Genomic DNA, 24,410 nt, shown 5'->3' with positions numbered 1-24,410 from the left:
TTGAGAAAATTGTCGAAGGGGTGTGCGAGATTTCACGCGGGAAAAGGAAACAACGACCCACAACAAAAGGCTATTTATCGAGCAGATTGTCGAGGATCATACAGGATGATCCTTCATAAAAATTGGAAAATTTAATGGTGATTTCTGGTCAGTTCTTACTGAACGCCTGAAGGTATGCAAAATGATGTATTTGTATACGTTTTGTCAGAATTAATTTTTACTCTATTTGTCTGGTAAGATGCTGGATTTACTAAAGGAATGTCTTACTTTAGTCGGTTACATACTTAGGGATGTTCATTTAATCCATTCTTCATTCATAATGATATACTGGGGCCGGGGGGGGGATTGAGGATCGAATTAGATTTGAATTATCCTATAAAAGTTGAATTGTTTCCGTAAAACAAAAATACATCGACATTTGATTGGCGCCAAACACGGGAGCATCTTCCAGCGTCTAGATGTATATATTAACGGTTGCCCCCATTCTATATTACCCTATACAGTATATTAGTACAGTTACAACAACAGGTTGCAATAGTTTCTCTTTGTTTGGCCTTGTTCGCTTGTTCGTTAGGATAGCATTTACTTGTTACACTAAACGGTAATAATGGGCGCGCCCCTATCAATATTGCGAATTCCGCATTCGCACGAATAATGGTACTTGTAAAAGATTAGTTTTGGACATGTATGTGTTGTGTTGCGTAATTTGTTCGTAAAATGTTCGAAAAAATATTCCCGATAAAAAAGAGTGCGTTTAAATATCATTTTGGGTTCGTCTTTTCGACGGAAAGTTTAACACCAATGGGGACAGAAAAAGGGGAATTTAAAAATTGGCGAATTATTCTTTAAAAAAAGTAGCTGACAGGTAAATTCGCGCGATTACATTACTTTTTTGTTAAATTAAAGCGGTTGCCCTACATTTAGAAAAGACAAATTTTCCTCCTCTTTTATATCGTTTTTCTACTATCTTCCTAATTCTTCCTTCTCTTTCCTTTCTTGACTCGCTTGTTTTACAAACGATCCCCTCCCCCTACCTATGAACTGTTTTTCTAATATAAGGAAAACAGTACATCATATTCACAGCTACTAGTTATTGCTAAATAACAAAACACATCTACACACGCTTATTATGCCTTAATTAAATCACAAGCTTTTTCTTGGTTAGATGGGGGAAGGAGGGCAATAGGGGGAGCGTTTACTCAGTAGTGCGCCGCCGTTCGCTTAGTATCGTTCGGTTAATTTAATTGTAAATCGTTGTTCTTTCGCGACACACATCTACGTCGTACTTTCGTTTTCAGCTAGCAGTTCTTGCCGGTGGCTGCTGCTGCTGAACCTGCTCCGATAGCATCATGATGCACTGTTCCTGCGTTACCGCGGACAGTTCGCGCATCCACTCGTCCAGCAGTACGGCCCCGATGGCAAGGTTTAGCTGTCGCTCGCTGCCCACACTGTAATTGGTCAGCCCGTGCTCGAGGCTGTGCGGGTGCAGCGGATGCAGCAGATCGTTACCATTCGATCCGTTCGATACGTGACCACTTGGTGCGTTAATACCGCCGGCCTGCAGTGATGACGTATCGATCGACATGAACTGTGTTTCTGCTTCGCGCGATTCCCGCCGGGAGCTGCCAATAAGTAGACCGCTCGGTGGCATCACGGACGATACGGACTGGTGCTGGTGCTGCTGTTGTCCCACGGGAGAAGGAACGTTCATCGATGCGGGTGTGTAAGATTGGGGCTGCTGTCGGCCGTTCGGTGAGTGGTTTAAACCGTTACTATTGCTCGATCCTGATGAGATTGTGTGTATATGTGTGCGCGTGGGGAAGGAAACGTAGAGGAAATATAAATTAAAGCAAATTCGTCCTGTAACTGTCTGCAGTAGGAGTAATATATATTCCATTGGAAAAGAAACAGCACATCAATTCGTTAAATAGCATAATGGCTAAAATAGAGCGGGAAGGGGGAAATCATCTAGTAAAGGAAAGGAGGTAAATCAACCAACGGGGAACGGTACTGCCAAACGGGGAGATCGAGAGGGATAGGAGGTTAGTACGCATAACACTAAAACAAAAACGGCTACTAAACGTTTTGGCACATTAAACAACACACACACTCTACTAGCAGCAAGCAATATGTTTGATTAGAATATTAAATATATTAACTCACACTACACACATGCACACACAAATTAATAGGTGTTAGGATGATGTTGATGAACCGAGCGGAATGTTAGAGAACATTTACCATTAAGTAATGGTTATTTTCAAGCACAAACACAAATCATTGCTAATCGGTTTTAAAAACATGAACACATAACGGACACATAACACTTGAAAACGGATTTAATGTAATGGAACGAGGGCCTTATATGAATAGGTGTGATTACGTGAAGGAAAGGATGGAGGGTTTCTGGATTTATATTATTTTCACGTGCATAATATTTATTATATTGAAGTATACAAATTATGCTGATATGTTTAATTTAAAAGTTTAAAATCATTATATATTTTAAAAATAATTTAAACCATGCACGAGCAAGTTGAATTGATATAAAGTTGCAAGCTTAACAATCAAATTGAAAACAATACAAAAAATGCTAAAATATTTCATCAACTTTTTAAACATGCAAATAACCATAAAAGTAGCAAGCAATTAAAAGGAATAAAAAAGACAAGCAGCAAACACTGTTCAAAAAAGGAAACAGGCTAAAAAACAAAAAAAAACGCAATTTCGAACAATAAAACTATACGTAAGGAACGGAATCAGAAGTTATGTGGAACGGAAAGGGGGGGGGGGAAGAGGAGAACGGCATAACAGATAAACAACAAGAAGAACAACAACAACAACAAATAAAGGGCATGATATTTACCGGTAAAAAATTCAACTATCTGTGCTAAACCCGATGAAGCTGAATGAGGAGTAGAAACAAACAAGATGGATATTGATATGTGGATATATATAATTAGAATCTTTCTCACAGAATACAACAAATATATGTAATGTGGAAGGAGTTGATATGTTTTGGGTGGGTGGTTGGGTGATGGTGGATATGATATGTTGTGATTGTGAGCCAAACAGCAAAGGCATCCTGTTCCTTTCTCTCTACTAGCAACGTTTCTCTGTTTGCTTTCCCCGCTTGTGAGAAGTGTGTAATGACGCGTGGAGTGGAGTTAGTTGGTTTTCTATCAATTATACGCAACATACAGTAGCAGCAGTAGCACCAACACACAAAGATGAGGTGAGTGTCAGTATAATTGGGCGAAAAAGGTGAAAAAAGGGGCGACGAGCGTAGTGTGCATTAATGCATTTTGTTGAGCGAGTGTTTAGATACAGTAGACGGTCGACAGGGTTGATGCGCACAATATCAACCGTTTTGTGCATAACGCGCAGCGTCATTTGAGTTTAGTGACATCGGAACATAAGAAGCCAAGCGGAAAAAAGGCAATACTCTCGCCCCAAAAGTGACCGAGGCAAAGAAAATAATGATAAAGAAATGGCTACAAAAGTAAGACAAAAATATAAAACACAACACAAAGAGCAAAATATACTACGCGAAGAAGAAAAGAGGAACCAAAAAAAAGTGATGAAAAGTAGCAGCAATAAAACTGAAATTATAAACTTTTACACATGCCCTCCCAATAATAAAGCCTGACACGTAATCGTGATGGGAAAACAAAAAAAAGAAACAAAAAGCATTTATAAAGGACAGAGTTAAGTAACAAATAAAATGGAAAGAGAGGAAAAAGCCACATTCGATCGCCACAAACCAGCATGAACCGTTGATCGATCGAGCGCGAATGTACCGACTGGCTGTGAAGGAGAAACAAAAGCTGCGTGACGGTGATGATGGCGAAAAAAAAAACAAAACAGAAGCAAATAGAGAAACAGAAGCAGTGAAGAAAGGAAAGTGTAATAGATGATGGAGCGGAGTCGCCTTCCTCTTCTTCGACCGGTGATTGAAGCATTCCGAATCGATCGTATCACACAAGCACATCACACCGTCAGAAGAAGAACGCTAATGAGCTGTGAAATTGAAAGCATCATAGTGAGTTGGTACAGAAAGAGTAATGCCAGAGTGAGAAAGAGAGAGCGAGAAAGAGATCAGGAAAGGCATGAGGCATGATACTATTGCGGTGCACTTTTTGGCTTTTCCCTAGTGTAGTGGCTTCGTTCTCGTTAGGCTCGAAGAGAACGAAAAGGACTCATTGAATGTGGGGGGTGTTAAGGCTGCCCAACTTACCCACGGAGCCGGGCCGTCGGAAGATGTTGGAGAACGAGTTGCTGATGCTTTTGCGTTTCCCGTCCTGCCGCTTGAACGGATCGTACGATGAGCTGGGCGTTAGCTGCATCGGTGTCGTTTGCGACAGGCTGGACGTCATGGACGAGCCGCCACCGTTCAGCAGCTTGCCGCTAGCGGCCGACTCGATCGCGTTCTTGCGCATGTTCACCAGCCGGAACTCACGGTCGACCAGGAACGACCGGGCCATGTCGACGATCTCGAGCGATTCGTCCGTGTCCGGCAGTTCGGCATCGATCTGTTGCTTCAGTATTTTCAGCACCTGCAAGGGGAAAACGCCGTAAAAAGTTAGTGATTTTAGTATAGCGTTACGTTACAGCATTGCGTTATATTACAATATAACGTTACGTTACAATATTACGTTACATAGCAATATAACGTTGCATTACAGCATTAATGCACACAATTGTGTTACATTTGAATATGTATTGCGTTACATTACAACATAACGTTATGTTACGGTATTGCGTTACATTACAATATAACGTTACTTTACGGTATTGTGTTACATTACAATATAACGTTACTTTACGGTATTGCGTTACACTACAATATAACGTTACTTTACGGTATTGCGTTACATTACAATATAACGTTACGTTACACTGTTGCATTACATTACAGTATAACGTTACATTACAATGTATCGTTTTTAAGGGCTTGACGAATCTTTTCCTAGAAATATCATCATCCTCGGCTGCGTATTTTTCGATCTTACTGCGATAGCATCATGAAATTAAGTTGTTTCAGTGGACCACTCTTTCACTTGATCGTACCAAAATTCTTCAAAATCTCTTACCTGATGGAAGGACGGTGTATCGGACGTGGTTGGTATATCTGGCCGCAGCAGTATAGAGTGCAGCAATGGTAACGGAAAAAGCGTCAGGTGAGTGATCAATCCAGTGAGATGCAAATTCACATACAGGCAGTTGCTGGTAAACGTTTGCAGCTTGCCCCAGATTGCAGTTAAAAAGGGACCTATATAGATGAATCCAACGAGTTAGAAGAACACTTTTCACGAAAAAAAGTCGCCCATTTACCTAAACTAACGGTCCCCTGAGCGAAAAGATCCTCCGACAGATCCAAATCACCGATCGGCTCCTCCCGCACGCTCGACACCTTCCACGCATCGATACGCTGCTGCTGCTGCTTCAGCTGTGGCTCCTGTGGCATCGTCCCTGGTGCCACCAGGTCGTTGCTCGTTTGGGAGAATACGTTTAAACTTTCGTACCCACTACTATCACCGATCGATTGCAGGCTATCCAGCTGCTTGCCACTGGACGTTCCGATCGAACCACCACCTAACATTATTGCACTCGACGCCGACGAACTGGTTCCCGTCACTGATGTATGATGATGATTCTGTTGCTGCTGCTGCAGACTATCACCACAGTCCCCGATGCCAGAATCGATCGAAAATTCGCGCAGAAAATCTTTTATCATCTGCACCTTCAGCGCCCGCACATCTTCCGGATTGACGAGACTGTTCTGGCCGCTGCTGCCCACGCCGCCCCCGCCGTTTGCCGCTACGTTGGGCGCACCCGTAAAATTGGCTTTACTTAGTTTTTGGTAACGATACACGTTGTTCCACTGATCACAGGCATGCTTGCATTGTACGATCCGGTTGCGTGCATCGAGCAGGTACGCTTGGTAGTTCGCCAGCAGCGTTTCGCCCGTCGTCGTGTTTAACCCGTAATGGTTCCAGTTGGCACCGATCGTTTTGCTAACGTTAAGGTTGGCACTGCTACTTCCACCGCGCTCGGTCAGGGTGCGGTGGTTACCCAACGCCGTCGCTACAACCGCTGGTTGGCCGGCAGCAGCACTGCTGGCACCGTTGCTGGCGAGCCCCCCATTGTTGATGCTCAGCACGCTGTTCACCTTCTTCATGATGTCGGGCGTAATGTTGAGGAAATACTCGACGGCTTGCGTGTACGGATCGACGCGATTGATTTTGTACCGGTGCGATATCGGCACGTGCTTGCAGTGCAGCAGGTACTTGAGCATCAGCTCGAGCATAATGTCCTCGCAGTTTAGGCTGAGCAGGCTATCGAACAGCGATAGCGTCACCATACAAAGCTGAAGAGAAAAGGGAGCGTAAAGAAAAGGTGTAAGGTGCGGTTTAGTTGTATTTAAGGGGTAAGCTATTTTATTACGCAAAAATGCGGCGTGCTACACTTACCCGCGAGTCGTTACTGTTTAACCGCTCAACCAGCACGTCCAGTATGCGCTGCCCGTCGAACTTTTCCTCGTCCAGCAGAAACCGAATCACGATCTGTATCAGCCCCGGCTCGGTGATCGACCGTACGATCAGGTCGAAGTACGCCATCGCGGACACCTGCGACTCAACGTTCGTCTGGAATTGACCTTGCCCTTTAAATGTCTGGCTTACCCAACACAGATCGGCGGTTTCATTTTTTTTATTGGAAAGTTGTGCAAAAGAGAGTTGTCGGTTGTTGTAGGATGAAAGGAGGAGCATGGGTGTGGTTGTGTGTGTGTGTTGTTTGGTTGCGAGGATTGTTTTGGTCAGTTTGTTAGACATGCGAGTAGGTTGTTATTATTGTTTCCAACGTTAATATATTTCACGTTACGTCCACATTCCGCACAAAGAAAAAAAGCGAAAGGGCGACAAATAGCGAGCGACGCATTATAAAGTCCAAAAATGCCCAAAAAGTTCACATGCGGAAATTCCCCCATGCAGCAAACATTCACAGCAACACATTCGAGGCCCAAACAATCAAAAGGCAACGCGTATCAATATATGACAATGCAACGGCAACATCGTCGGTGTGATAATAATTCCGTTTGCGGCACGGAAGTGTTGAGCAAAAGCCGAACAACGTAAAGCAGAGCAAAAGAGCAAGAGAAGGATTGTGAAGCACGATAAAATCACCGCAAAAGTGTACAAAGGTGTAATATTGAATTGATTATTGAAACAAAACGGTCGCGCAATGTTAGATCATAAGCGCAAAAAGAGAAAAAAAAAATACAACAAACACATTGTATATATGACAATAAAACGGAAACAGTAAAGTAGTGAAAAAAAGGCAACAAAACGACGTCGAATGGTGATAAAGAGATTGTTCGAAAGTACGGTGTAAGAAGGGGAAGGAGCAATTTGTAATGAAAAAGAGAGAAAGAGAGAAGAAAGTAAGAAAATAAGAGAATAAATTAGAGAAAACAAAATAAGAAGAATGAAAAAAAAACAACACAGATCCATTAGTTCCGGAATGCAAGCGTGGGGGGTGACGCTTTATGGGATTTGGTGGGGAGTAGTTTCAACACTCAAACACGTTCAGTGCCCAACAAAAGGAACAGATAAAAACGCAACACGACGATAAAACAAAGAAATGGGGGAAAACAGTGAGGTAACGGAACACAGAATTAACAGGTAAAATGAGATGGGATACACTATCAACCGGTCGATGATTGGAGGGTGGGTTGTACAAAACTGTCGTAGGGATAATGTGTCTTCAAATAGCGAATACATCGTGGGGTTTGGGTGGGGGTGTACACTTAAACTATTACTAAAACAACCGATAACGAAGACTCATCGATCGTATTATGGGGGATTGGGTGTGTGACAGTGTGAGTCGTTATGGTGAATTTAGAATTTCCCAACTCGAATGCGTTGTGTGTGTGTGTGTGCTGTGAATGTGTTGGCTGTCACATGTGTTTGACCCATTGCAGGTGTTCCAACATCCATTTAAACATAACAACCATCTAACACCAACTTAGCAATTTATGTACAAAGCTTAGAGGCCGCATACAGGATTCACCGCCAGTAACAAAAAAGAAAGAAAACAATACAACAGAATCCCAAATAGTAGTGATAAAGCGCCAATGCAACAGGCGTGGTGGAACGCGCTGCGCAACAAACACCGCCGTGGAGTGTGCAAATGCAAACACACGGCAAATGGTAAATAATTGTTTCTCCATTAGCGTGAGCCATCGATGCCGTGCCGACACTCTTCCCCCCTGCGGCGTTCTCTCCCTGTCGGGGCCCGTGCGTACCGAGCGCGGCTAGATTAGTAACGCTTCGATTAATTCTCCGGATGAATAAAACAATGCGATGGAAAGTTGTGGGCGCGTGGTGTTAGCGGGAGGAAAATTAAGGGGGACGATAAGTAGGACGCAAACGCGAACAACAACACAAACGGGGGAGGGTTTGCTGGTGGAGGAATACCAGGGAAGGTGCACCGTGCATGAAGAAAGGAGCTCTATGCCATTACCTGCAATATTGCCGGCCCTAGAACGGGCACCAGGAAGCCCTGGTAGAGAAAATCGAGCAGCTGCTGGCGGATCATCGTATGCGCAACCTGCACCACGGCGTTGCAAAACTCGAGCGAGTTCATGAACAGCGTCAGCTCGGGCAGCTCCGTCACGTCGTCCGTGGTGATCCGATACCAGTCGACGGTTTTGATTTCGATCTGGTTGGGCAGGCGCGAATACAGCCCACCGAGCCCGGTCACCAGCACCGGACAGATGGACGAGTACGTCGCAATGTACGTGCCGACGTTCGAGTTCTTCTGCGACAGCGCCATGCAGAGCAGCAGGGCGTCCCGTGCCTGATGACCGAGCGACCCCTCCCGGTGGACGTACGGTATCAGCAGCGAAAAGATGATGAAGCTGAAAAAACGGAAGAGACGTGAAAACATCGATCGATAACCTTTCTCCCGAGCAGACACAGTTTCGGTACACTTACTTCGTGTGGCCACCGTTGCTAGCGTGGTGGCTTTGCTGCGTCTGCGTGGTGGAGAAGAAGAACAGATCGAGCAGGTGCACGTTCTGCATCAGCACCACGCACAGCTGATTGAGCAGTATCACCAGCCGCTTCTCGACGTCCGGCGGATAGATTTCGTTCTGGCTCGAGGCCAGCAGCTTCAGCAGCGGCCGGAGAAACGGTTCATGCACCAGCAGCTGATGGCGCGAGTGACTCACTAATTGCTCGTACAGCTTGAGCTGCTCCAATCGGACTGCGTTTGCGTATCTGTTGGAAAGGAAAGCGTTAGTGTGATTCTAGGGCGACACATTTGAAACGCGTGATATGAAGCCTCCTTCCTCTCGCTCCCTTACCGGCCCGTCTTGATGCCCCACTCGTACAGCTTGTCGAGTAGGTTTTCGCTCAGCAGATGCTCCAGACAGGGCGCCGGCGGCGTGGGCTGTCCCGGCAGGCTGAGCTTGTTGCAGTGGTGCAACTCCACCAGCAGCAGCGTTACCATGTGGTCTAGATGTGTCACCACGCCCAGCACGTCATCGTGCGACTGGCTGCGATAGTTCTGTATGGGATATGGAGAAAGGCAAAGGGAAGGAAAGGGAGACATTAGATTACATTGTGTCGTGTACAGTGGCTTTCAGCATTAAATTGAAAAGAGTGTCAAATTAACAGAGCATGGACGAAAATCAACATCACAATGTTAATGTAGAAAGGCCCCACTTTAATTATAGGCCACATGGCAAAACATGGAAAGCAACAGTGAGACCACGGCATGGCACAGCCACCAGAACAAACAAATGGCGCGCTGGTGGCGCTATGCCCGTGCTCGATATAATTTTTATTTAATTTGTTAATAAGGAGAAAGCTTCGACAACACCACGATCATCATCATGATCATCACCAACGAGCTCCAATCGGCAGTAAATCACGCTACCCCAACAACGCCGCCCATTTCCATGCGCTGGCATCGTGCCGGTCCTGTGATCGTGAAGCGCGTAAATGCATAATTGCAGGCCAATGGTGGCTGGTTGACTGGCTGACTGCCACTAATCGAAATCCAAACAACTACGCCCCCCGTCCTCCCATTCCAGTCCCACCGGGCGACTGTGTATGTAGACCTTGACGAAGGTAAAACAAGGGGAAAAACAGAGAAGCAAAAAAGCCAAACGAAATCGAACCCAAACGGAAAGATGAAACCTTCCTTCTACATGCGTACAAACATGGGTTTCCTTCTCCGCGCCGCAATTACAACTTCCCGCTACAATATCCTGTGTCAGCATTTCTCCGTTGGTAGGGCCGGCTTGGCTGAAAACGGACGCGCAGAAAATGCTGACTGCGCATCAAACATTGTTCGACATTGTTGTTCTGCAGCAGTGTCGGCCCTTTATTTTTTTGTTTCTAGTGCACTAGGTTGCCCTGTTGTTTGTTTGTTGTTTGCTGTAGGCTCTTGCGGGAAGTACACTCTGAGTACATCCCCGCTCATACTTTCTTTCTGAATGAATGTGGTTTGGTAGCACTTTTTGTTGGTGGCATGCGCTGTGTGCATTAATGTGGTGTTAATCATCACCGTACACTGGGTGGAACAGGTTGTCTTCCTGTAAGCTGTTTTTTTGTTGATGTTGTGCTTATCAAGCAGGGCTGCGTGAATGGGAAGAGTCCTCTTATTTTCTTCAAACTTCAATATTTGATTTTTCCGATTCTTTAAATGTTTTGGTAACAAAACTGATGTTCAGTGACTGAAGGATTCTCATTCATTCGTTCTGCTCACATGCACCAACTTTTACAAGGTCGGATATTGACCATTTACTCGTCTTAGAAAGATATGCACCCGTAATAAAAGATAAGCCTTAATATATAGCTACTAGAAGTAATAGCGCTGTCAACATACGCCCACAAACGTAACTGTGTCGATCTCAACGTATTTGACTAATGTTGATAACCGAAAACTAATTAAAATCAGGTCTACAAATAGCTCAAAAGCTCCAGAGCACAAATTGTTCAACAAAAAAGATGCAGAAGAGTTATAAGGATAGTTTGTTAGGTAATTATTTGACAACTATAAGTCTGAGGTATGAGACTAGGAACTCATTGTTAGTTAAAAGAAAACTCTTTTTGTGAGACTCAAGGGAACGGTGACCTGGGTTGTGGGGAACAGAACAGAATATTTATTTATTTTTATAAAAAGAAGGAACTATTTCGACAAACAAGGTTTATAGGAAATTGCTAAAGGGTTCAATGAATGATAAACAATAAAGTACTTCAAGATGTAATAGATTTTATGTAAAAAAAGATAGTTTGAGTAATATACAGTACTGCAAAATGTCACTGTCAATGTCACAAAAAATTCTGACTGAAAAAAAGTCCATGTCAGCGTGACGTACTCAATTGTGATAATCACAGTTGATGCTTAAACAGTTGAGTAACCAATAGATGCTGGGTGACATCTTAGCAACCAACGCTTGGTCAGTCACTTTGTGATGACTTTTTTTACTGTGATCAGTTCCACAAAATATGACTGACATAGTCATGACAAATTCCGACACGAGCTCACGAGTGACAAAGCCAGCGTCACGAGCTCTGCGGTCATAATGTCAAAGGTGAGACTCAAACAGTTGGTGCCGACCATCGCATGCTTGGTGACATTTTTTGCAACCAACTCTTCGTCAGTCACTTGGTCGTGACATTTTCTGTCAGTGATAATCCGGACACATCAAGAAAAGGAAGAATAAGAAGAAGAATACATGATATTTTTATCTGTATAATGATAATGATGATGTTTAGCGAGATATTTATTTAATTTAAATATACTATTGCACAGCGAATAAATTACTTAAAATTAACTGGATGCAGCATGTACAGTTATTCAAAAATATCAATCACATAAGAAGACGACAGCAAAGTGCTCTAACACTTTTCCACTTTCTACGCCAACCGTACACCAAAAGGTAGCAATTAACGTGGGGCACCCCATTATGCGAACGATGCGCACCAGGGTATGCCCCTGTCTCACACTAGCCGGAGGAAGGTGTGCGAGAGAAGCGAATTACACACGGCTTGATTACGCATCATCATCACGCTGTGATCGCATTTCTTCGCGCCTTAATCCACGTGAGAGAGACACAGACCCAGCAGCGGTGGCCGTGTCACATTAAGTGGCGTCCGTGTGAACGTGGGGTGGCTGTAATCCACCCCGAAACACACACACACAGAGCGTGGGATGTGTTGCGAATGGCCGCCACAACTGGCAGCATGATTTCTTGTATGCGAAACGTTACGAAAACAGATTTCGATCGATTGCAGAATGGCATTGGGCGAGATGGCGAGAGGTTGAAAGGCCAGCAAATTGCAATGGATTAGAAGGACAATCTGTCCAGTAGACAGAAATTAGAACACGTAACAAGTACCGTGGCAAGATAAGAGTATAAAGCCAGTGTTCACTCAACCGTTATTATCACTTTTTGTCCTTATCGCTTCCTATTTGTCTGTTAAAAGAATGCTTCGGATGGCATATTAGCTCGGTGACCTAATCTGTTGCACGTTGGCAGACTGTGCGACTTAATTTCAAGCTTGCGGCGGAGAAGAACGTGCGTCAAAAAAGCATTAGAAAACAAGGCTTTACCAGCAGAGGGTGAGGTTTTTAAACGCCTCCAAACAAATTAAATTAAAACAGCACCATAATCAATGTTTGCAAAAACATTGTGGGTCCTTTCAGGTCCGCGCCTAACTGCGTACGACTTCAATATTGCTGCCAGTGCTGGGATGTTTTGGGGGAGGGGCTGATGGGTTAATTAATCACTGGAGGCGAACACAACGCAACTGATTAAAATTATTATTTCAATTACCATTTAATGGCGTTTTCTCATACACATCAAACCGAACGGAAGCCGGAATGTTCCCACCAGGTTCTTGGCTGTGGTGCCATGCCCTAAATCTTTGACGGGGCTTGTATTTTGCAAGCTTTAAATTATTCATCAGCGAAGGGGCGAAATGGCATCCGGATTGGTGTCAGCTACTGCACTACTGGCCGGGACGGGTCGGCTAATTGACGTCGTGCGATTCGCATTGTTGTGTCCCACAGGGGAAAAGAATGGGAAAATTCACAACGAATTATTTATTAAATTCCTCCTTTTCTGTAAGCTGTTTAAAAATTACATATTCTATTTGTGGCTTTGAGCAATCGGTTGCTTGTCATTATGACACAGAGCTACACACGAATCTCATTGAATGTTTAATTATTACGGGAGAGTTTTTGTTTGTCCAACGAAGAAACGTGATTTCAGGCATATCATTTCGTTTTCTCAGTACATTTTTTTTGGGTTGTGAGAGATTTTGGCAGCATTATTTCACTTCATACCACACACTTGATTGTCATTCATTACATTGACACCAGACGAGAAGAGATCTTTCAGTCGCAAGAGCGTTTCTGGCCATTGTCTCTTACGCCCGCACAACACACTACACAATCTTTAATTGGAATCATCGCAACTCCCCTCCCCGGCACTGTGGAGAGTGTGGATCAAAGCTACAGTGCAAACGTCATCGACGAAACAATGGACGAAAATTAAGGCAACAGAAAAGCTGCAATCAAAGGTGTGTAAAAGGTTGCATTGGACGTGGGGGGCGGCTTCTTCATGGTGATGTGCTTCACGTTACCGCACCATCCAGTGTTACCGCATTTGTGCGCACCACGAATTTGATCTGTATATGGTGGTCGCCCTCGCACTAGCTTGGCTGGCAGATGAGCAATGGATCAATCTTTTTTTTTCTTTCCTTTTCATCGCCGTTACCACCTTTCGAAGGTTCCGTAGACGGTCGGTCGGTCGGTCGGTCGGGGTCGAATGTTCAGTGGGTGCATCCATCGCACGATTCGTACTTTTTGGTACGAATTGATCCATTGAAAGGGTGAGCTGCGAAAAGGGTTTGACGGTGAAAGTGCTGTTTTATCGATTTCAATAAGCTCTTTTTTAAATATGATTTTTTTTTTAATTTCTATAATAGCTCAACATAATCAAATAGAAGCGGAAAGTAAAGGAGATTTACATACAGCTTCAACAAATACATAAAGATAACATCTAACATGAATAACTGAACCATAAAGAGAACATTGGGAAATTAATAAGGAATGATTTTTATACACGTTTAACATCGTTCAATTGGACCAGCCATGTAGCGTTGGCGGCAAACGCACAGCATCGTATCGACCAACGGCAATCATCCAGCGATCAAATCTCGAATAACCGAGACGGGCGTGATGGTTTAACTTTCCAGGTGATAGTACCATGTAAGCCCATCTGTAAATCTGTATCTCTTTGCACATAATTTGCATTGACATAGAATTTGATTCAGATTCTTCCAACCAGCAACCGAGGAGCAATTCAAAATGCCACAATCAATAAATTACATATTTTTACATAATTGGCTATTTTTAATTTGATCTTCTTAAACCTTTGTCACATAGAAGCGGTTCTACGCGTAGCTTATTAAAGCAACAACCTCCAGAGGGTGAAACAATGATTTCTATTTGTATGTTTGATTATCGTCAAACAAAGACAAACTTTGAGAAGCGTAGAAAAAGCCAACCCATGTTTCCCAGGATCATAAATCAAAAAAATAAAATAAACACAGACTCGCCCAAAAATATGAAAAGGGTAATAAAAATCAGAGAATGCAGTGATTGTTAAACAGATCCCAATCCCAAGACCAACTGACTGATTTTATGCACTTGCAATGATGCAGTGGTATATTTGAAATATGCTCCAGATGAATCATACAAGTTAGGTACAGAGTTCAGTCCAAAAATCCTGCGACCGCAATCAATGCAACCAATTCATGCTCATCCGAGAAAGGTAATAAAAGAAGGAATATCACGCATTTCTATTCATAGCACTTGACATTTAACGGGCTAGAAAGCGTACACGTGTTATAAGGAAAGTGTCAATGGTACAATAAAAATGCGTGAAAAAGAGGAACACATTCTTCTTACAATAGAATGTTAAGCGCAATAGTATGTAAGCTCTAATTGTACATATGAATAAACACTTGCATATCAAAACTCAACGAGGACGATCACTTCAGTGTGTTGTTCTGACGAGTGTCCATTTTAGGTGGTACGAGAAGCTAACAAATATATTTGAACCTTCGCCCGAAGATGTACAACAATCAGCAATCTTATTCAAATTGGATATAAGTAATAAAATGGATAAGTGAATGAGTAAGCGGATAAAGTAGGAACCGTGTTGCATTGTAACAAAAAAACAGAAATTCAAATATGATCTTATCCTTGCTAACCTTCAGATGCATCAAATTTAATATAGATATGTAACAACCATTTTGCTCCACTTGCCGTACCTTTCGTGCACCTTTCCTCTTTTTGCACCTCTCGCACAAATTATTCTTCTCCGCCAACGCAACACAACGCGTTCTGCACCGCTGGAGACGAGACCGATCGGACGACCGAGACGAAGACGCAGAAGATGATCGCGTGTGGCGTTTGGTGAAGAAATTTCGCGACGCGTGGGCCACCACCACCACAGCACACACAGACACAGAGAGACAGACAAACACGTACGCACGATGGTAGCAGCTCTGGTAGCTTACTTCTTCTCTACCCGATTCGAAAGTAAACCAATGTGGCACCAACCGGCCCGCACACAACGGGCACGAGATCGCGCATTTTGCTGCCGCGCCACCGAGATCGTGCACGCATCTTACCATTTCTCGGCCAGTGGATCAAATGCGTTCGAAATCTGCAACCCAAACCCACATCGCCATCACCCTTTAAACCCCCCCCCCCCCCCCCCCCCCACCCGGGGAAAGAAATGCTCCCGCGTAATACTTCGTCGGAAAGCAGCAGCTCTCGACGGGTGGTGAAAGTGGTGCTCTGCTCGGAACGCAAAATTACTAATAATTCGAAAAAAAAAACGCAGCACCCAGCAAGCCATTGCATGACAAAATTGAGCGGCACAAAAACACTTTTTGCCCGTGCAGCATTACACCGCGCTCACTTCCGCTGCAGGTTGGTGTCTCGGTTGTTGTTGTATAGGACGGGGAGGAAAGCAGGAGATTTAGCTTACTATTCACGCTACAATTAAATATCTCTTTGATCGTATGCGGAAAGAAACGATTGTTTTTGGTCGATAAAGGTGTGGGTACGGTATGGGTGGATGGATTTCACGTAAGAGGATAAAGTGTTTTTCACACATGGCATGCATAACGGATGTCAATTATGTGCTGGGAAACGGTCGGTTACTATCGTCCAGCGGAAAGGCTGGTTAATTATTGCCGAAATTAATTAAGGTTTTGCTTTACATTTCGGGTTTACATGCGTTTAATATTCAAATCATTTACAAAATATTGTAAAAATACGATCTAAATCAGAACCTCGTTCTAATGATATCATTCAAACGAGATGTTACAACAATTATATGAAACTTTCATATGATAAATAGTAATTTTAAGTTACATTACTATCGACCTCTCGCAGGGTGGTCCCGTGGAACAGTCGTCAACTCGAACGACTCGATAACATGCCCGTCATGGGTTCAAGCTTAGAATAGACCGTCCGTCCCCCCGTAGCAAGAATTGACTATCCGGCTGCGTGGTAATGAATTAAATCTCGAAAGCCTGTATCGGGCATGTCCGCGTATGACGTTACGCCAAATAGAAGAATAATAAGAAGCCATTAAATTGAATAGAATGAAAAATTTAGCTGGGATTAAACTCTTTTAAACGGTTATTTCTTCCACAAACGATCAAATAAAACAAGCTAATCAAATGAAACATGATATTAAAGCAGAAAAAAATAGTTAAAATTATAATACCCCACCACATCGAAAGATTCGAGAGGAAACGTAAAGAGCTTAAGAAAATATGAAATACTTAACGTATCAAGGAAAAAGATGAAAAATAAAGTAAAAACTTAAAAGCGCAGTCATAATAATATCAAAAGAAGAGATAAGAAATAGCAAATAAAAAAAAGGAAGAAATAGACAAGCACCAGGAAACAAAAGAAGAAAAAACGATAAACATAAAATAGCAAAACATGAAAAAAAGCTTGACACAACTTCAACAACGTGAAAAAACATATTTGTTATATAGATTCCATACAATTTGTTTTGAAGTGTATGTAAAGGACAATATTATATATTTTTTTTCATTTTGTTAACAATACACCACGCCTTCAGGGAACTGATTGCAATAGCAAAAGAATATTATTTGCAACAAAGTAATTCTCCGTACGGAAGCAGCCCCACAGCATTCTTATCGTAATCTTTACCAAGTAACAACGAACGCATGCCTCCCCCCCTCCCTCTTTGACCCCAACCGATGCCCAGTGTCAACGGTACCGGTCCTTCCAGTGCGGCATTTGTGTTACGCTAATCCGGATTCGGAACTGGATTGTTTACGCAACGTCTTACGCCGCGAAACGATAAGCCTCCGGACCAGGGGGGGAAGCAAAACAACAACAAAAAATGAAGGCACATACATAGCCAACATGCTCGACCGGAACAAATGTGGCAAACAAGTTTGGCTGGGTTTCGTAGCAACAACGCGCCGTTAAAACAAACGCTCCAGCCAATAGGAAAAATCGCAATCAGAAAGCGCAAAAAATGTGGCGCACAGGAAAGTGTACTGAGAGGGGGGACCGGGCCAGCGGGGAGGAATCGCATCACTATCGCATCACATTCGCATGATGCCGGTTCGTGTGGTGCATTCGCGTTCCAACATCCACCCAACGGTCAAAAGCCGAAGATTTTATATTGACCTTTCACTTTTTCTATCTGTCTCTCGCTCTAATTTGAGCGATTTTCCCCTGATGAGTGTCCCCGAGCCTCCTCGTGTGGTTGTTGTTGTTGGAAGTTGAAGCCGAAACCCCTTCGTGCGCTGCCAAAATCAGCGAAGAACGAAATCGAGTGGCTCAAGCGAAAAAACGAAAAAAATGATGAGCGAGTGTGCTGTGAGAATAACACACACGCACGCACAAGGCGACACCCGAAATCTGGTGCGATACCGGCTTTCAGTGGAGCAAGTACACACATGCACACATTTGACCATACCAGCGCTCTGTTCTAGTGCAGGTAGTTTTCTGCAGTCCACGGTGATACTACACACAGCCACGCACTTGGCGATACACGCTGTGTGGTGGACGTTCAGAATTCAGTGGTGCAAATACACACATGCACACACTTGGCGACACACGCTCTGCTGTGCGGTGAGGTTTGTGTTCTGTGTCCAGTGGTGCAAATACACTCACACTCGTACTTGGCTACACACGCAGTACGGCGCGGTTGGCTTGGCAGAAGCGCATACACACATTCACGCAGTAGGCTTTACTTTCAGTCCAGTGAGGTTGGTGCTCGTGTGGTGTTTCAGCGCTTGGCGGATAAACCCCGTAAAAAATTGAGTTTTGTTTAATTTGAGGTAAGTAAAAGTGATTAAAATCATCAACCAACATCCCCTCTTCTAATTAATATCATTTTTCTTCCATTTCATGTGTGTTTCACGGCGAACGGAGACATCAAAAACCTGTGGCTGTGTCGTAGTGTTGGAGCAGTGGCCCGTACAGTGCAGCGAGAAAAACCAGGAGCAACAGCGATGAGGAGCAGAAAGCGCTGTGCTGAATTTGTTTTTTTTTTTTCACTGTGCGAGTGTAAAAAGTGTTTTTTTTTAAATTATGTGCGTTGATTTAGAATTAAGTGCAGTGATTGTTGTGCAAGTGTTCTGTTTTTTTGTATTCTATGTTGGTTCGATATTCAATAAATCGAATTACGATAGTATAATGGTGTGCACTGTATCATTTCGGAAAGAAATCCTGGTAAAAAAGGGGGAGGGGACTAATTAAACGAAGGTTCGTGCAGACCCCCGTTCGGGTTTTGCTTTGGCTTCGGCTTTGCTTCGGCTTCGGGACCCGACGGATCACTTGAATAATTTCGCCAACTCAAGTTCTTTTTCAAGCGCGTATTCAAGCGATCTCTGAGTGCTGGTGCCCGGTGGGCACCTATCGAACGGATGGGCGACGACGACGACGACGACGAGGTTGACGATGCGACGCACAAAACTGTCGATGAAAGTAACGGAGCAGGTGTGTGTGTGTGTGTGGTGTAGGGTTTTTTTGCGGTTGTTATTGCTGCAGCAGTGCCGAGATCAACGAACCGCGAAGACCACGCGCACACCACACACCACGTTGTTGGGATGGCATTTGGTGAATGTTGTTTGCTGTTTGGTGGCTGCTAAAGGCTACTTTGCCCACTCCTTTCTCTCTCTCACACACACACACACACTAGGCGAGGAATCAATCTCGGGGCGGAAAACCCAACTTAAGACAAACGCGCACCGGTCCCACGTGGATCGAGAGGGATTGGCTGCCGCGAAACGATTTTGATTGACACGCGGCGTACCAAACGCATTGACGCAGGGAAAGCATTAAAAGTGCCTGGGGGGGATGGAGGGGAAGGGGGCAGGTTTTTTTGACGCGCTCTCCCACCGGTAAGCGATAATAAAGTGCGCCAAATTGGAATTTAAGTGAAAACGGAAGGAAACACCTTTGTTTTTACCTTCCCTAAGGGGGTTTCATACCGGGCCGAGTGTCTTAAATGGGGGCTACTGCTTCTTGAGTGCTATTAATTAAAGGTATCAGCAATAAAATACGTAATCAAATACGTGCGTCTGATGGCGGAGGAGTTTTACCGTAAATGTGTATTACTTCATTTACTTTCTTCACCTTTAATGGTCAACTGCACGGACCATGATAATAGTGTGGTTTTGTTTTGATGGAAGAAATGGACAGCATAATGTACATTAATCAATACTTCCAACAATACTATAAAATCTTGAAAAATGGAAGTGAAACTAACGATCACATCAATAGGATTGACTCTAAAATACACATTTGATTTGGTTAAAATGTCTTAAAAATGACAAAAGATTTATAACTAACTCGATCAGATGTGTGATCATAATAGTATAACCTTTCGATTGGGCCAAGCCCACCCTTTTTGCCTTTTCCCTGGACAGAACTATACATCAATAAAGGTCAAAATATCGGCTTTTCCTCTGTATATGCAAAACCCATTGCCTAGTCTAGACCTGCCCCAACCCCTGGATGGGTTTGGCAATTTGTGACTTGGTGTTGGTTTCACTGTAATGCGGTATGACGAAATTTGAACTCATGGCGTTTGTTGTGAACTTAACGACAATAGCATGAAATCAGTCTGATCTTTTTCTTCTTATATAACGATAATGGATTTATCCTGTTATATTCTATCAGACATAAGTCCGATTTCGCATATTTAGAAGCTTACTTTCTGTTTTATAAGATTCAACTATTTGGAGTCATTTCGTTTGAGCTCGTGCTCGTTTTTTTTTTATAAATAAAAGGTAATATGCCGACTATGGAAGGGAGATCCGCCCAACATTATCCGAAGTCGCTCGGAGACGTCAGAAGACGTTCGGAGTCATTCGGAGTCGTCCGAAGTCATCTGGAGTCATCAGAAGTCGTCTGGAGTCATCCGAAGTCGTCTGGAGTCGTCCGGTGTCGTCTGAAATCAGTCAGAGTCTAATTTCCGGAGTCGGTCCGAAATTATTGGAGTCGGATCGGAGTCAACTCCGGATTTTTGCCAACTAAACCCATAACTAACTAGAAAACATTGAAGGGGAAGGACAGGAATGAGAAAACGATAAAACAAACAATATAACGTTTCCGGATGACTGCGGACGACTCCAGACGTTTGCAGACGACTCCGGACGTCTCCTGGCAGGACTCTAACTCCGGGCAGAACTAGCTCACCAGAGAACACTTCACTAGTTCTAGTTAAACATACATAATTTGCAGTTCTTCTTCTTCTTCTTTGGCTCAACAACCGATGTCGGTCAAGGCCTGCCTGTACCCACTTGTGGGCTTTGGCTTTCAGTGACTAATTGATTCCCCCCCCCATAGCAGGATAGTCAGTCCTACGTATGGCGGCGCGGTCTATTTGGGGATTGAACCCATGACGGGCATGTTGTTAAGTCGTACGAATTGACGACTGTACTACGAGATCGGCAATTTGCAGTTCAGACGAATTCTATCCCGGTTCAAATGGATTATTCTTTTCGCACTATTTATAAAAGTGTTGTTTCGAAATTTTGTACTGTATGTCCCGATGGTGTACGGAAAAAAATGCATGGACTCTTACAAAGCCGAATGAGGCAACATTCCCGTCCAACTCTTCCCTCGGTAGAAATAAATGACCAGCTACATACACAATGACGTGATAAAGGTCTCATAAGTCTATATATCGTCCATAATCAATTCCCAGTATAAGAGAACTCCAACACAGTGGGTTTTTTTTTTTTTCAAAACAGTTCTGAATCATGATAACTGTGATGGGAAGTCCAGCGATAACATTTTTTATCTGCTACCATACAACTCTTTTGAAAGATATGCCAGACTGTCCTTGCTGTAAATGCAACAACCAAAATCAGACACAACTTTCAATAGTCACTGAGTCTGATTGCACCTAGCAATGATTCATTTCTGTATGATAACGTTAAAGTTAAACGCAGATGAGTTGCCAAAACAGCGTTCAAGCCAATTTCCATTGTTTGTTTGGTGTAACGACTCACAAAGTCAGTCTTTGCTAGTCCTTGCAAAACGTCTGGGTGATCCAGTCCTTGCGGGACACACCTGCGCCATTACTTCAACACTCGTTCTACTCTTCTATATGTATTTTTGCTGGAAAAAGAAATAAATATTGCAGGATTCTCAGTAATGCACAGCTAATGGACCCGCCTGGTCTAGTGTTTCAAAATTCAAACCTGACCAAGCGGACCGCAAATCGCATTTACTCATCCGTCTTCTAAAGGATAACCGACAGAAGGGATAGAACAACCAAGCCTATTACGTCTGATAATCCATCCTTCTGCCTTTTGCTTGGTTTGCAATCCCCCTGCTTTAAAACGCTATACTTCTTCTTTACCATTTCCTAAAACCAAACGCAAAAGATAAACATAAACCGTTTAAAGTGTTCAAATGCAATACATAGCTCTTTACCTCGGACCGCTGTATGATCTCGTACGCCTGCTGCCAGTGGATGCAGAAACTGTCGTAGCAGGCCTTCGGATCGCACTCGGTTGCATCGAACGGGCGAATCACCGACGACAGCCCGCCGCCCCCGGCACCGGAACGCGAACGGTCATTCGCGCTGCCACCGCCGTTGTTGTTGCTGTTGTTGCCACTTTTGCTGAAACTTTGCCGCAGCGGGCTCGATCGTAACCAGCTCATTTTGTTGGCGGTTTTGTTGTGTTGCTGCTGTTTTTTTTATCGTACCTCTCCTCTGTCGTCGCTGTTTTAGTAAACCATATAACGTTTGTTTTCTTTCTTTCGCTCGCGGGTTTCCTTCTCGCGTTGTCTTGTGCCGTTCCGCTAGCGGGTGCTTCCTTTTTTGAAACTTAGGTGTAGTTGTTTCTCGAATCGTCCGACCACACAGTATTTTTTTTTTCTTCAAACGTTGGTGATGGTGCGCGGACAAGGTGGTTGGTTTGCCGTTTCCGGCTCGAGTCCCGTTCGAATTTTTGAACTTACTCACTCACACTCAACTGCGCTGTACACTCGGATTCGGATCGTATATGGGGAATGCCATGTTACACACAACGGCTCACAGGTGGCACACAAAGCGCAAGAACCGAACACTCTCTAATCCATCATCCGGCAGCCATCCGGAGTGGGAGTGCGCGGGAGGGGGTAGAATCGTTTAATAACAAACCCCACCACCGTTAGCAGCACACGGATGAGACATTACATTTACACTTGGAAAACGGTCTGCAAAAGAAGAAAACAAAAAGCCTCAACCGGGAGCTAAAGAAACATTCTGCTCAATACACTTGAATTAATTTCATAAACACGCGCTTTTAGAGCCATTTAAAAAGGATGCGGAAGGCCAACTTGGATCGCACTTCTACACACACACACACAAACGCACGGCGGCGAAACACGGCGCAGATCGCGCAGCAGACGTTGTTGGATGATTTTGTGCAGGTGTCTGAAACGCAGTGCGCATTAGAATACAATGCAAATGTGCGCTCTGCGTACGCTAACGCAAGAAATACATGCGCTTCCGCAGTGCATTCCGCTGCGTATGCACTTCTCGCTCTTGTCATTCACAGTACAACTAAAGAAAAAGAAAAACACAACATTCCCGTTACTTGTGTGCACCGTTTGTCTGCACCAACACACCAAGGGGGACATGTGTGTTTTATTTTTCTTCTCTTTATTTAATGGCGAGAGGGGTTGATGTTAATGGGGAACACAACACAACAATTGAGAAAAAAAACATACGGTCGCACGCGCGCGCGCACACACTTACTCAATCAAACGCACACTTGAGCGTGGTACACACCCCACCACCTCCCTAAGCACACTCATCAAACGACCAGATCTAGCCTCGCACGATACATTCTTTTCCCTTCACACACCTCGATCTTGTGTGTGTCGTCATCATCCTTGGGGGTGACGGGAGATTAGGTCAGCTCGATTGATGGAAAAGGCGTAGTGCGCGTGCAAATTAGGGGTTGGGCCCCCCTTTCCCCCACAGAGGTTGTGTTACTTTTGCCCATAAAATGCACAACACGGTAGCGCAGCACGTAACAGAAAACACTGAAATGAACGATTTACACCCTCCAAAACAAACCCCGATTAGGGCATTTGCTTTCTCCTACACGACACATAGCAAAAACACAACCACAGACACACACACACACGTCTCCGCCTTCGCAACAACGAGAGTACACACTTTATCCTATCGCGGTATTACCTCGTACCAGTCGGTGCGGGATGCACCTATTACGGAACTATGCTTTCTTTTCCCCTTACTTTTCACCAGGGCTGCAAAGGAACGGAACAAATGCGACGACTTTTTTCCTGCGCGACGGTGGCACGGTGGCTCATTGCTGCTCAAATTTCTTTCGCGATTTGATCGACTGTACCTGACAGCGAGCGAAACGTCCCCCCCCTGCGCGTTTGACACGAAACCACTACCCAAAGAGCAAAACTGTTTTGACGGGAAGCAAACGGGCAAGGGTTCTTCAACTGTCAAATTGGTGTTTACGGGGAAACGATGTTTTTTTTGGAGGGCTAGTAGAAGTGCGCTGTACAATCTTTATTGTTGATGATACGAATTGTATTCCAAAAAGCTATGGTAAAATATCTATAAATGAATGAAAACTACAAATGACAAAAATATAATTTGAAAAATAGAGAAATGAGTGAGTTATGCTTTTAAAACGACAGAAATTGAAGCCCACAATAAAAACCCATAATTCGAAAAATAGCAAAAACTGGTGGCGCCATCTGTTGGTGAGATAGCAACCCAGTGAAGCGCTTTCCTCGCTTTGAGAGCCTACTCCTTCCCTCTGTAGTGTTGTATG

At 43.9% G+C, this 24,410-nt stretch overlaps 1 protein-coding gene across 5 annotated transcripts; it reads right to left on the bottom strand.

The window, feature by feature from the left end:
* Positions 1-445: 445 nt before the first annotated feature.
* On the bottom strand, positions 446-23,977 carry LOC120904457 (UPF0518 protein AGAP011705). 5 transcript variants are annotated; one of them, XM_040314460.1, is made up of 11 exons: positions 23,798-23,977; positions 22,039-22,855; positions 9,368-9,570; positions 8,997-9,281; positions 8,524-8,920; positions 6,474-6,674; positions 5,335-6,370; positions 5,094-5,272; positions 4,238-4,556; positions 2,867-2,905; positions 446-1,785 (listed from the first exon to the last, which is right to left on the bottom strand). In XM_040314460.1, the coding sequence occupies exons 2-11, from the start codon at positions 22,267-22,269 to the stop codon at positions 1,295-1,297; spliced, it is 3,381 nt and encodes a 1,126-aa protein (XP_040170394.1). In that variant the 5' UTR covers positions 22,270-22,855; positions 23,798-23,977; the 3' UTR covers positions 446-1,294. The 5 variants fall into 5 exon arrangements, with proteins under 5 accessions (XP_040170394.1, XP_040170392.1, XP_040170396.1 ...); XM_040314458.1 differs by having other exon boundaries at positions 22,039-22,806; XM_040314462.1 differs by having other exon boundaries at positions 6,474-6,647; positions 22,039-22,806.
* Between the last annotated feature and the right edge of the window lie 433 nt (positions 23,978-24,410).

This window comes from Anopheles arabiensis, chromosome 3 (assembly GCF_016920715.1).
Source record: "Anopheles arabiensis isolate DONGOLA chromosome 3, AaraD3, whole genome shotgun sequence".
Taxonomy (NCBI): Eukaryota; Metazoa; Arthropoda; class Insecta; order Diptera; family Culicidae; genus Anopheles; species Anopheles arabiensis.
The sequence above is the reverse complement of the archived record's forward strand: the minus strand, read 5'-3'. Positions and strand labels throughout refer to the sequence as shown.